General features: G+C 45.6%; 1 protein-coding gene across 1 annotated transcript in view; it reads left to right on the top strand.

Moving 5' to 3' along the window:
- Positions 1 to 5,251: 5,251 nt before the first annotated feature.
- Positions 5,252 to 14,788, top strand: part of SLC25A20 (solute carrier family 25 member 20) — a 30,594-nt gene continuing 21,057 nt past the window's right edge. Inside the window, exons 1-2 of the mRNA XM_045992077.1 lie at positions 5,252 to 5,470; positions 10,681 to 10,773. Coding sequence (XP_045848033.1) covers positions 5,366 to 5,470; positions 10,681 to 10,773 — 198 coding nt within the window. The 5' untranslated portion in view covers positions 5,252 to 5,365. The remainder of the gene's footprint in view (positions 5,471 to 10,680; positions 10,774 to 14,788) is intronic.

Here is a 14,788-nt window from a genome sequence, read left to right as displayed (position 1 = left end):
CACGCTTTACCCACTGAGCCAGTCAGGTGCCCTGGTATTCACTGATTTTAAACCACATTTTGTCATAATACCTTACCCATTTAAAACTTTGTGAAATTGATTTGCTAATATTTTGCTTTTAATATTTTTGTTATTCATGCATTAAGTGATAGTAGTTTCTGGTTTCCTTCTTCTATGTGAATGCTATCCTTCTCTGATTTTGGCATCAGGATTATGCTGGCCTCTATAATTTGGGAATAGGTAATGGTGAAATCCATCATATACAGAAAACTGTCAGATATGGCCAGGTACCACATCTCGTATGAATCTTCCAGAATCTTATTTTTAGTTGAATATCAATGATTATTAAGATAACTATTATTTTTGCCCCTGATATGAGGAAGTTGAGAGGCAACGCGGGGGTTTTGGGGGGTAGGAAGGGAATAAATGAAACAAGATGGGATCAGGAGGGAGACTCTTAATCTCACAAAACAAACTGAGAGTTGTGGGGGGGAGGGGGTTAAGGAGAGGGTGGTTGGGTTATGGACATTGGGGAGGTATGTGCTATGGTGAGTTCTGTGAAGTGTATAAACCTGGCAATTCACAGACCTTACCCCTGGGGCTAATAATACATAATATGTTAATAAAAAATTAAAAATTTTTAAAAAGATCACTATTAGATTTGCAAGTTGCTTTGCTTACCATATTTTCTTTCTTGGATTCATTTTTTTGAAGGTAGTATATTCCTGAATAATTCCTAAAGAGAAGGCACGTGGGTAGTAAACTTCCCAAATTTTTCTTTCTTCATTGAAAGTGTGCTTGTTGCTTCCTGCTACTTGAATGCTAGTTCAGCTGGGTATAAGATTGAAGGTTCAAAATGATTTTACCTCAGAAGCTGGAACTTATTTTCTTTCTTTTTTTTTTTTTTTTAGATTTTTATTTATTTATTTGACACAGAGAGAGAGGTCACAAGTAGGCAGAGAGGCAGGCAGAGAATGAGGGGGAAGCAGGCTCCCTGCTGAGCAGAGAGCCAGATGCGGGGCTTAATCCCAGGACCCTGAAATTATGACCTGAGCTCAAGGCAGATGCTTTAACCCACTGAGCCACCCAGGCGCCCCTGGAACTTATTTTCTGTTGTCTTACAGTCAGCATGGTGAATGATAAACCGCCTATGTTTTGATTTTTATTCCTTGCTTGATAACCTTTTTTTTTTTTCACTCTAAAAGCTTCTAAGATTCTTTTCCCTTTTGTTCTGAAAAGTTGCCATAGAACATATAGATGCCTTTTGTTATTCATCTTGGTTGGTTCTCACTGGCCTTTTTCAGTTGAAAGATGAGAGTTTCCTACTGAGATATATTCTTCATTTCTTTGGTTATATCCTCTCTCCCTATTCTTTTCCTACTGGAAATACTATTAGAGAGGTGGGGACTTCTGAATCTGTCCTTTGTGCCATAATTTCCCTTTCTTCTTTTTCAGCTTGTCTTTTTTTGACATTGCCCTTTTAAAGAGATTTAGCAGCTTGATCTTTCAGCTTTCTAATTTTCTTCTTGGAGTGTCCATACTTTAATTCAGCTCATCTGTGAAGCTCTTTTAAATTCAAGATTTCTTGGGGCGCCTGGGTGGCTCATTGGGTTAAAGCCTCTGCCTTCAGCTCAGGGCATGATCCCATACTGGGATCATGCCCCGCATTGGGCTCTCTGCTCAGCAGGGAGTCTGTTTCCCTTCTTCTCTCTCTGCCTGCTTCTCTGCCTACTTGTGATCTTTGTCTGTCAAATAAATAAATAAAATCTTTTAAAAAATAAATAAATTCAAGATTTCTTGTGGGTTCTTTTTTTCTGGATGCCACTTACCTTCAGGAATCCTGAGTTTGAGATCCCTGTGGGCAGCAAGGGTGAAGCCCATGACAAGTACAGAGATTGGAGAGATTTCAGGCCAGACTTAGAAATTGAGGCCAGGAAGAAAGAAAGAAGAAAAAAGGACCAAAGAAGGGATATTAGGAAGATTAGCCCATATTTGATTTCCAGGGCTTAGGAACAGTACTTCTCATCTGAGGTCAAGGATGGCTTCAAGTTCTCATGAGACTGAAAGCAAGCCTGTATATGTCTATGTACATTTTTCTGGGGAAGGGATACCAGGGGTTTTCCGCCCTGAAAATGGTTAAGAACCACTGGCTGGGCAATGTCTAGCATGTGGAAGCAACTCAGTATACGTCTCTTGCATCCACACATTATAGAGTAGGAAAGGAGGACATTATGTCCTGAAGGGCAGGGTATGTGTAAAGGCCTGGGTCAAGGCAGGGAGGCAGTTAAGTAATAGATCTGTGTGGTAAACCAGGAGAAGCTCAGTTTGCTCAGAGATGAAGATAGAGTCTAGAGAAAAACAAGGTTGAGGAAGTGTGCTACTACGAGATTATGAAAAAACTTTGCCCAGGGAATACTACTTGTATTTTATTCTGGTGAAATGAGGAGCTGAGGTTGAGTCTCATCTTAAACACTGAAATCTAAACCTTCCTTTACGTCTTTGTTCTGTTCGCTTCCCTGCCAAACTCCTCGAACCAGTAAGTAACTGCTCTTAGTGCCTCTGCCTTCTTGCTGCCTGTTCAGTACTCAACCTACCACATCAACACTCTTGGCAAGCTTCTTCTAAATGTCACCAATGACTAATAGTTAATCATAAGGAGTGTTTAGAATCCCTTAGCTTCATCCAGCATTTAACCCTTTCATCCTTTTTACTGAAAGGCATCACTCTCTCTTCGGTTTCCTCTAAAACTCTAGCAGCAACTTCTGCTTTGGGGGCTCCTCCGAACAGGCCAGCCCATTTCCCCATGGTATAGTCTTCCAGGGGTTGGATGTATATTTCTTTACTGAAGCCTTCCTGGCTTCTGTCTCTGGCTTCACCTCTCTCCTGGTTCCCAGTCTGTACATCTGATAATGACCAAATATGTCCTCAGGGTGCCATGAGTACTGCAGTTGCAGTGTGTCTGAAACCCAGAGTTGCTGCAGGTTTCTGGTAATATTAGCCTCTGGATTCCATCCAACTTTTCCCATCCAACAGTGACCCTTGCCTCATTTAATGCCTTCTCTCCCTCTTGCCTAGACTGCAGTAATTCTTTCTTGTCTGGTCTCCCTGCTTCCAGTCTCTCCCAACACAAATTCATCCATCTAAAATAGATTATCTTTTCTTTTTTTTTTAAAGATTTTATTTATTTATTTGACACAGAGACAGAGATCACAAGTAGGCAGAAAGGCAGGCAGAGAGAGAGGGAGGAAGCAGGCTCCCCACTGAGCAGAGAGCCTGATGCGGGGCTCAATCCCAGGACCCCGAGATCATGGCCTGAGCTGAAGGCAGACGCTTAACGCTCTGAGGCACCCAGGCACCCCTAAAATAGATTTTCTAAAACAAATCTAATCATGTCTTCACTGTGCTTAAAACTGTTCCATGGTTCCCCATCACCTCTTAGAAAACGTGTATGACATAGAGAAGATAGGCTTTGGGCCCTTGCCTCCTCCTTGCCCTCAACTCCCCTATAGGACTTCTAGATCAGCCAGGCTCAGTCAAATCCCAATCCTGATCCTGTTACTCATCTTTCTGTGCCCAGGATACACAGCCCATCCATCTTCCCCACTCCGGCTCCCCTCTAGCCTGAGAGCACTATAAAGGAGGATTATTATCAAGTCAGCTTGACATGACAGTGACATGACTGCCACATGTCTATTGTTCACAATTTTTTTTGTTTATTTGTTCGAGTTTTACTTATTTAAGTAATTCTGACATGGGGCTTGAACTCACAACCCCCAAATCAGGAGTCTCAGGTTCTTCCAACTGAGCCAGCCAGGCATCCCTGCTCACAGCTTTTTAACTGAATATTTTTAAACGTACAGAAGTGATGAAAAAGTAAGATAGTGAATACTTGGATACCATCCACCTAGAGTCATTAAGGCAAAAACTTAGCATCCTCCTTAACTCCTCTCTCACTTACCTTATGTTCTGTTCATTAACAATTCCTTTAGGAGGTTCTTTCAGAAAATATCCAAAATCCAAATACTTCTCACCACTTCCTTTTCTGTGCCCCATACAAGCCAGTACCTCTGACCGGGACTTTCAGCTTCTTCAAGGCTCCCTGTTTCCTCCTTGCTCCCTACAGTCTATTCTCATCCAGCAGTCAGAGGGATGCTGTGAACTCACTATGTCTCTCCCCTGCTCAAAACCCCAGAATGGAGGGCACTGTGTGGCGCAGTCAGTTGACTGTGCCCAGGTTTCAGGTCAGGTCATGATCTCAGGGTCCTGGGGACGAGCCCTGTATTGGGTTCCACTCTCAACATGGAGTCTGTTTGAGTTTCTCTCTTCCTCTCTCTTCCCCTCCCCCCACCATGCTCTAGCACACACACACATACTCTCTCTCTCAAATAAATCTTTAAAAACAAACAAACCCAGAATGGCTTCTGTCTCCCATCTCCTTCAGAGGAGAGGCTGATGTCCTCATAGTGACACACAAGGCCTGTTTAATGTGCCAGTATTATCTCCATGTCATTACCTGCTACTTCTTCCTCTGCCTCACTCTGCTATAGCCTCGAAGGCCTCTCTGTGGTTCCTCAAACAGGCCAGGCATAGCCCCACTCAGGGCTTTTGCTTTTTCTTTTCCTCTGCTTCTTAGGACTCACTTCCTCACTTCCTCAGTGAAACCCTCCCTTACCTACTTAACACTGCCAGTTGTTATCACCACTTGATACACTATGCAGTTTTCGCTTTTTTTTTTTTTAAGATTTTATTTATTTATTTGACAGACAGAGATCACAAGTAGGCAGAGGCAGGCAGAGAGCAGGGGGAAAGCAAGCTCCCCGCCGAGCAGAGAGCCCGATGCGGGGCTCGATTCCAGGACCCTGAGACCATGACCTGAACCGAAGACAAAGGCTTAACCCACTGAGCTACCCAGGCACTCCTAGTTTTCACTTTATCTTCGTTATGCTCTATAAGCCCCACAAGGACAGGGACCTTCAAGGGTGCCTGGAACGTAGCAGAGCGCTGTCGGCCTCAGTGGATTGACTGGAGGAATTGGAGCCCAGAGTAGAAAACATTCAAGTCCGAGAAGACTTCCTGGAGGAGTAAATCTACCCTCTCGCGCTCCCACGCACCACCCAGAGGGTATGGGAGCCAACTCCACTTTCTCGAACCACGCCTATCGAGGGCGGGGCCTCTACCGGAAGCCGCCCTCCCGGCGGAAGCGAGACCCGGCTGCCTAGGCCCTCCTCCCAACCTGTCCCGGCTCTTGCCCCGCCCACCCGAAAGTGGGTGAAAGGTTGGCGCTTCCAGCGCTGTGGCTGGGGCTGTCGAGCAGGACGCGTCCGGAACAGACCGACACATTGCCGGCGAGGCCGACGGACCGACCATGGCAGACGAAGCGAAGCCCATCAGCCCGCTCAAGAACCTGCTGGCCGGCGGCTTTGGCGGCATGTGCCTAGTATTTGTGGGGCACCCGCTGGACACGGTCAAGGTGCGAGGAGGCTGGGGCGCCGGCTGGCGGGAGGAGGCCCCGGAGGGGCGCAGAGTGCAGCGTCTCCGAGGAGGCACAGCCCGGGATAGAAGCGGGGCCCGTGGGAACTTAAATGAGAAGTCAAGGGGGTCTCCCTTTAACTCTTTTCGAGGATCGGCGGGGCGGGAGGAGCGGGGTCGGGGAGCGGATGGGGGCTGTTTCTTGCGCCCCAAAGAGACAGACAGCACAGAGAGAGCAGCCTGTAACCGTCCATTAAGGGCTCTTAAAATACTCTGTCCGGCATCCTCTTCCGACCCCGCGCCACTTCTTTGGGAACAGGAAAGAAAATCCACCCCTCCCCCACAAGCTCTGATTATCTGCAAACCTTATAACATTATCAGGATTAGCAGGATTGAAACAGGTCACCTGTTAAAGCCCTTCTCAGGGAGAGGGCTAGGCAGAGGTGCAGTTATTCTAGAGATGCCTTTTGACACATTCTCTGAGCACCCATCACCATCTCCTTCTCATTTTCCCGCTGCAGAGACGGGGTTGGCCATCTTCAGCCTATTACCTCCTGTTAGCCTGATAGGCTTCCTTTGAAAGGTGATGATAACCTCAGAGATGGAGTCGCTTCCAAGGAAAGAAAGCGACTGATTTCTTCCAGGGCTGGGATGATCCTCACAACTCCCACATGAGGTAGCCCCAATCAAACTGAGGCTCTGGGAAAGAAACTCATCAGGGTTAGTTCCCAGGTCGTCTTCACATCCTGCCTCAGCTCAGTTCCTCCCGCTGCAGCATTCCAGGCAAGGCCTGCCTGGAGACCAAAGTCCATGCCCTGTGACTTAGCATTCAAAACTTTATCCGAGTTTTCTTTTCTTTTTTAAGATTTTATTTATTAATTTGACAGAAATCACAAGTAGGCAGAGAGAGAGGGAGAACCAGGCTCCCTGCTGAGCCGGGAGCTCATTGTGGGGCTTAATCCCAGGACTCTGGGATTATGACCTGAGCTGAAAGCAGAGGCTGTAACCCACTGAGCCACCCAGGTGCCCCATCTGAGTTTTCTGTGGGTATTTCTGGACACACATTTGGAGGAAATTGACAGATCATGTGGAGGGTGGGCCTGTGGGGAGCCGACATGAGTCTTGCAGAGTGGGAAGTCTGTGTAGGGGACTTATTAGAATATTGGTTGGGTTTCTCCCCCCGGAGATAGCTCTGGGGACACTTCCTCTTGGCAGGTTTGGGCAGCAACCTCTTTGCTGCCTTTCATCTGGGAGAAGAGCTGGAGTCATTCTACAGGAAGATCAGGATTAAAACAACCAGGCTGGTTAGAGCACTGTGAAACATGAAATCAGATGTTTATTCAGCGGATGATAAATGCTGTGTGTGTTAGTGCTTCCCAGAAAATGGTTGTTGTAGGCAGACTGTCTGCTAAGAGAAGAATTGTCTGGTCTCTCATCCTACTCTTGATCCATGGAGCCAGACATCTTGTTAGTTCTAGGCATTTGGGACTTCTCTTGAAAGAAAACAAAACCCTTCTTGGCTGCCTTACACAAATGTTGCTCTTAACTTCTGTATCCTCTTGCCCTTCCTCCCCACAGATGTCACTCTCAGGAAGAGCCCAGTTATATCTGTACCGAAGTGTAAATGACTGAAAATGTTCCCTGGTGTTTTTATCAGCCAGAAAGCCTGTTTGAAGCTTAAACAAAACTACAGATTACTGATTGCGCGCTGTCCTTTTGACCTCAGAGAGCCACATGGGCTCCAGTCAAAGCCTGGTCTAGGGGCACCTTCTAAGGTCCAAGGTCACTAGTTGTGGCCTGAGAAGGCAAGAATTGCGGTATTTCAGAGTTGGGAGTTTGGAAAGGCTGTATAGCAGGTCCCTAAGGGCTGGCTGAGTTCTGCCTAGAGAAGTAGAAAAACCCAGACATCTGGGCATGGGGAGGGCAAGAGTGAAGGCAGATTACAGGCTTGGCAGTGGGAGTCAGGCTGTAAAATAAGATCAGCCATAGGGTACTTTAATGTTCTTGCTGACTTGGTTGGAGGAGATCATGATGGGACAAGGATGAGATTTATACAAAATCACAAAAAGGGATGAGCAGTTTTGATCCATTTCTCCCTGCCTACCAAGCAAGGGAGGTTGTGCCCGACCATGGAGGATTCAAAGGCCAATATAAGGGATTTTAGATCTAAAGCAGTGGGAGCCTCTGGAGATTTCTACTGTTCTGTCCTCTGAGTTTAGTTTTGCATGTTCTCTCCATTGCCTAGAGAGTGATGCCTTATGGTGACCTATAAGGCCTTAACAAATATAAGGATAAGAGATTCTAAAGAAACAGAGGAACAGCATGCTGAAATGGTGTTTTGAAAAGGTTAGTATGATAGCACCTGAGAAGAACTTGGAAACCCAAGAACTCTGGGCAGGAAAAATAGCCAGGAAATAGACTGCAGAAGTAACTGGGTGTATCAGTTATTTATTGCAGTGTAACCATTTATCCCAAAACGTACTGATACGAAACAAGAGTAGTCATTAACTCTCATAGTCTTTGTGAGGTAGGATTTTGGGGGCAGCTTAGGCAGATGGCCTGGCTCAGGGTCACTTGTGAGGTTGCAGATATTGCCTGGGATCTAGAATGTGTAAAGAACTCTCGTAACTCAATAAAAAGACAAATAGCCCAATTGAAGAATGGGCAAAGGACTTAATATTTGGTGAATATCAGGCATATTTATAGAGATGGTAGGTAAGTGTTTGCTAAGAGCTGAGAGGAGAGGAATGGGGAGTAACTACTAATAGCGTGGCATTTCTTTTTGGGCTGATGAGAATATTCTAAATGGATTGTAAGGAAGGTTGTACAACTCAAAATACTAAAAACCATTGAATTGTGTACTTTAAGAGGGTGAATTTTTGGTATGTAAATTATATGTTAATAACACCATTAAAAAAAGATACTGAGGGCACCTGGGTGGCTCGTTGGTTTGGGCCTCTGCCCTTGGATCAGGTCATGATCTCAGGGTCCTGGGATCAAGTCCCACACTGGGCTCTCTGCTCAGCAGGGAGCCTGCTTCCCCCCTTCTCTCTCTCTGCCTGCCTCTCTGCCTACTTGTGATCTCTGTCAAGTAAATAAATAAAATCTTAAGAAAAAAAAAAAAAGATACTGAACCAGGCTGCCAGGCTGGCTTAGTTGGTAGAGCATGTGACTCTTTTTAAATAAATAAAGATTTTATTTATTTATTTGACAGAGAGAGAGAGAGAGAGAGAAAGCACAGAAGGGAGAACAGCAGGCAGAGAGAGAGGGAGAGGCAGGCTTGCTGAGCAGGGAGTCTGATGTGGCACTTGATCCTAGGATCCTGGGATCATGACCTGAGGTGAAGGCAGACACTTAATGACTGAGCCACCCAGACGCCCTGAGCATGTGACTCTTTTTTAAAAATATTTATTTATTTTAGAGAGAGAGTGTGTGCTTGAGCACAAGCAGGGGGAGGGGCAGAGGTATAGAGGAAGAGAAGCAGACTCCCGGCTGAGTGGGAAGCCTGATGCAGGGCTTGATCCCAGAACCCTGAGATCATGACCTGAGCCGAAATCAAGAATCAGAGAGCATATGACTCTTGATTTTGAGGTGATGAGTTTGGCTGCCATGTTGGGTATAGAGATTACTTAAAGAAAAAAAAAAAAAGTACTGAACTAAAGACAGTTCACCTCCCCCTACAATAGGTGTTGTCTGGGACTGCAGTCACCTGGATTGACTTCCATGTGGTTCATTCACATGCTGGCATGTTTGTGCTGCCTGTGTCAGGAGGCCTTCTTTCCTCAGCACATGGCCTCTCTAGGCTGCTTGAGTGTCCTAATGACATGGTGTCTGACTTCTCCCAAAGCAGATAACCTGAGATAGAGATAGGCAGAAGCTGGCCTTTTTATCACCTAGCCTTGGAAAGTCATATAGCAACAATACCACTACACTCGCCTTGATAGAAGTGAGCTCACTTGAGTCTGGTCCACATTTAAGGGGAGGGAGCGAATTAGGATTTACCTTCGAAGGGGAAAGAGCATTAAAGAATTAGTGGACATAATTGAAAACCACTACCCCGTGTGTGGATGGGTTAGAACTTGCCCTGGGAAAGGACTCAGACAGAGAGAGGAAGAAATTAGGATTCTGGAACATCTTAAAAGACTACTTTAACAGACTTGGTGCCCATGTCGTAACAGCAACAGGAGGTAGTCAGAGGTGATGCTATGGTTTCAAATTCTGAGAAAGAGGGTGGCTAGGTGGCTCTGGCACTAATGGCACATTCGTCAGGAGGGTGAGATTCCAGAGGTGATTTGAGTAGGGAGATCTTCTCCAGGCAGTTGGAAGGGCAGCCCTAACGATGGGAAAGAAGGGGGCGCCTGGGTGGCTCAGTGGGTTAGAGCCTCTGCCATCGGCTCAGGTCATGATCCCAGGGTCCTGGGATCAAGACCCGCGTTGGGCTTTCCGCCCAGTGCGGAGCCTGCTTCCACCTCTCTCTCTCTGCCTACCTGTGATCGCTGCCTGTCAAATAAATTAATTAATTTAAAAAAAAAAAAGATGGGAAAGAAGGTCTGGAGATGACTAAATGACAGTCATCACTGAGCAGTAGCTGAAGCCCTGCAATCTGAATTTTCTGAAATTGATGTGGACCAGATAGGTAGGGCACTAAGCCTTGAAGAATGCCTGGGGTAGAAAAGGAGACAAAAGAGGGAGTTGTAAGAAGGGAGGTTTGAAGAAGACATAGTTTGAAGCATTGGGTATACCAGAAAGTTGAGAAGGGTGAGAACCAAGAAACATGGGATTAAATCCACGTTATTCTAGAATGCCTCTGTGGAGTGCCTTACCTAACCTCCAGCATGCCATCACAAACGAAAGGGGGGAGTTGGCTAGAACTGGAGCTTTGCATCAGCCAGGCCTTATTACTGGCATATCACTTGAACTCCCTAAAGCCAGTCTTCCTATCTGTAACTGGGAATACCCATCCCATGGGTCACTGTGGAATCCATTAAGTAAGAAATAAATGGTGGAACTAACTGGATGAAGGGGGGGAAAAAAGCATGGTACTCATGACCTGTGAGTGCAGACTTTGGATAAACTGGAAGAAAAAGAAGTCTGAATCTAGCAGGTTAAATGAATGCCAAAGACATGTACACAGGCACAGCTTTCTCTGTTCAGAGTTTGGCAGGCAGTTCTGTTTCTGGGAGATGACTGTATTTTAACTTCTGGTTTCAGGTCCGACTGCAGACACAGCCCCCGAGTTTGCCTGGACAGCCACCCATGTATTCTGGGACCTTTGACTGTTTCCGGAAGACTCTTGTTAGAGAGGTATGGTATCTAAGTGCTGGGCATTCCTCTTACTCAGAGGACCACATTCACAGAGCTGGTTTGTTATCCCTCTGAGGGGATAGCCCACAGCTCCTGCTGTCTCATCCTGCCATCCTATGCTCTCCTGTGGTTGCTCTGGAGTCTTTGATAGTTCCAGCCACTGTTTTATATGAAAGATTAAAGCTAATAAAATGGTTCTCTCATTTGGAAGGCAGAATTAGACCACAGGAAATCATTAGAGATGTGAAATGGAAGAAAATACAAATCTGGATCTGTCGGTTTAACAGAGGTCAGTGTCAGAAGTTCATGTAAAGTCTTGGGGTTCCTGGCTGGCTCAGTTGGTGGAGCATGTGATTCTTGATCTCTGGGTCACGAGTTCAAGCCCTTCATTGGGCATACTTAAAAAAAAAAAGTAAAGAAAAGAAAGAAAGGAAAAGAGAAAAGAAAAAAAGTATAGTCAAAAAGAAGTTCATGTGAAGTCTAGAGGAAAAGTCAGGCAGTCTGATGAACAGTGAGAGAGGCCAGCGAGTCTTCAAACCTCTAGACAAAGACAATAAATTGGTTTGGGGTTATTGAATTACATAATAACTTTTTAGATATCTCTTAGAGTCGAAACATGAGATTTTATTTATTTCTAAATATTTATTTATTTGCGAGAGAAAGAGAGCAAAAGGGGGAGTAGCAAGGAGAGAGAGAGGAAGCAGGCTCCCCACAGAGCAGGGGGAACCCAATGTGGGACTCAGTCCCAGGACCCTGGGATAATGACCTGACTGAAAGCGGACACTTAACTGACTGAACCACCTGGGGGCCCCTATTCATTTATTTGTTTTTAAAGTTTTTATTTATTTATTTGAGAAAGAGAGAGAGAAAGAAAGCACCCAAGCAGGGGAGGGGGTTAGGGGAAGAGCAGAGAGGGAGGGATATGCAGACTCCCTACTGAGCAGGGAGCCTGGCTCCATCCCAGGACCTTGGGATTGTGATGAGCTCAAAGCAGATGTTTGACTGAGCCACCCAGGCACCCCTGTAAACATAGAATATTTAAAAAGTTTTTTTTTTATTAGTGATATTTACTGCTCACTTCATTAGCACATGTTAAACGACCTTGTTGAGAACTTTTCCTTTGCTTCCTAAAATACAACTCTCATATAAATACTCTGTTAAGCATATAATCCTTATTAAATGTATGGAAACTGAGAAGTAGATGTCACCCAGATAAAGAGGGGATGTTGGTAAGTGATGGGCTCAGCCCTGGGATAGAAGTTGGTCCCAGGGTTCCTGTAGGACCCATGCCTGAGATGGTGCTGCCTTTTTCTTCTGTAAGGCATTCTTATAGAATTCTGTGCTGCCCAGAACGGAATCTGACCAGTGTTTGATTGAGGTGTTAGGGTTTGTGTCTGTTCAGAGTCCTCTGCCCTGGAGGAAGAGAGGTAGGATTATATGCCTCTTGGTCAACAAACATTAAGCACCTGTTTAGTGGCTTGGCAGTGTGCTGGGTCCTGGGGGCTGGTGAGAATGGCTTGTATAAACCCAACTCCCTACAGAGTTGAATAGACTTCCTTAATCCATATGTGTGCATGCCCCTGGTTTTTGCCATGCAGCTTGAGCTCTCTTCTTTCTTTCTTTCTTTCTTTTTTTTTTTTTTTTTAAGGATTTTATTTATTTATTTGACAGACAGAGATCACAAATAGGCAGAGACGCAGGCAGGGAGAGAGAGGAGGAAGCAGGCTCTCCGCAGAACAGAGAGCCTAATGTGGGGCTTGATCCCAGTACGTTGGGATCATGACCTGAGCCGAAGGCAGAGGCTTTAACCCACTGAGCCACCCAGGTGCCAAGCTCTCTGCTTTCTGAAGCTACTGGAGGTCTTGGTGCTGCATGGAAATGGGTGGGCCCGTGTAGTGCAAGGAAGGCTAGTGGAGTTGTCAGCAGGCATGGGTTAGGACTTTGGCATCCTTCTCAACCCTGGTGGGGAGCTGTGGGCTTTGGAATTACTTTGTCACATGCTGCTTTTGTAGATCCTCTTCAGAACCTTCTCTTTCCCTTTCATTCTTTCCTGTTTACTGCCTTTGCCCTTTGTCCTCAAAGAGCCTGCTTATAGTCTATGGCAATGTTAGACCTTTGTAAGATCCAGGAGTGCTGACTGGTACAGCTGGCCCCTGTAGAAGGCTGGTTGTGAATGTCCAGAGTCTGCAGACAGAAGGGACTACAGCCTGTGTCTGTGGACTCTCCCAATGTGTAGCCCCGTCCCATTTCTCCTGTAGCTCGCTCTCTCTTTTAAAGATTTTATTTATTTATTTGAGAGAAAGTGTGCACGACCATGAGCCGGGATGGGGGGTGGACAGAGGGAAAGGGATAAGCCGACTTTGCGCTGACCATGAGCCCAGTGCAGAGCTCAATCTCAAGACCCTGGGATTAGGACTTGAGCTGAAGTCAAGAGTCCAGTGCCTAATGGATTGAGCCACCCAGGCGCCCCACCTGCAGCTCTCTCTTAAGGAACAGCTTTTTTTTTTTTTTTTTTTTTTTTTTAAAGATTTCATTTATTTAGTTGAGAGAGAGCAAAAACACAAGTAGAGGGGTAAGGATAGAAGGAGAGGGAGAGGCAGACTCCGCACTGAGCAGGGAGCCCAAAGTGGGGCTCGATCCCAGGACCTGAGCTGAAGGCAGGCACTTAACCAATGGAGCCACCCAGGTGCCTGAAGGAACAGGTTTTATATATATATATATATATATATATATATATATATATATATGTATTTTTTTTAAAGATTTTATCTGTTTATTGAGAGAGAGTGTGTGAGTGTGTGTGAGGGTGTGCAAGTATACAAGCTGGGGGAGGGGCAGAGAGCCAAGAGCCAGATGCCCAACTGACTGAGCCACCCAGGTGCCCTTTTAATATATTTTTTTAAAGATTTTATTTATTTGGCAGACAGAGATCACAAGTAGCCAGAGAGGCAGGCAGAGAGAGAGGGGGAAGCAGGCTCCCCACTGAGCAGAGAGCCTGATGTGGGGCTCCATCCCAGGACCCTGGGATCATGACCTGAGCTGAAGGCAGAGGCTTTAACCCATTGATTCACCCAGGCGCCCCTTAATATTTGTTTTTTTTTTTTTTAAGATTTTATTTATTTATTTGACAGAGAGAGATCACAAGTAGGCAGAGAGGCAGGCAGAGAGAGTGAGAGGGAAGCAGGCTCCCTGCCAAGCAGAGAGCCCGATGCGGGACTCGATCCCAGGACCCTGAGATCATGACCTGAGCCGAAGGCAGAGGCTTAAACCACTGAGCCACCCAGGCGCCCCTTAATATTTGTTTTTAAAATTATTCCTTTTTGGGGCACCTGGGTGGCTCAGTTGGTTAAGCACCTGCATTTGCCTCAGGTGGTCTTGGGATCTAGCCAGCATCTGGCTCCTTGCTCAGCAAGGAGTCTGCTTCTTCCTCTTCCTCTGCTTGCTGCTCTCCCTGCTTGTGCGCTCTCTCTCTCTCTCTTTCTCAAATAAATAAATAAAATCTTTAAAAAATTATTCCTTATTTTGTATTGAAGTGATACAAACACTTGGGTTTGTTATTAAAAGGCTTGTAACAAAATAGCAAAGTGATTATGCCCCCCTCTCCAGAGGCAACTGTTTTCAGCTCTTCCAGTTTATGCTGTTTCTAGCTAATTAATATACATTTACTACTATATTTTATACATTTTTATATGTTGTTTTTTTTTAAAGATTTTATTTATTTATTTGACAGACGGAGATCACAAGTAGGCAGAGAAGCAGGCAGAGAGAGGAGGAAGCAGGCTGCCTGCTGAGCAAAGAGCCCAATGCGGGGCTCGATCCCAGGACCCTGGGATCAAGACCTGAGCTGGCTGAAGGCAGAGGCTTTAACCCACTGAGCCACCCAGGCACCCTACATTTTTATATGTTTTAGCTACCTGTTTGTGGTAGATGATTTTAAGTCCTACATTTCTTTATCCCTTCTTTCTGCCCTGCCCATATAATTTTATATTTTGTGGTTTAATCTAGTTCATTGTTT

Source organism: Meles meles, chromosome 20 (assembly GCF_922984935.1).
Source record: "Meles meles chromosome 20, mMelMel3.1 paternal haplotype, whole genome shotgun sequence".
NCBI lineage: Eukaryota > Metazoa > Chordata > Mammalia > Carnivora > Mustelidae > Meles > Meles meles.
This window is presented reverse-complemented; position numbering and strand designations above follow the sequence as displayed.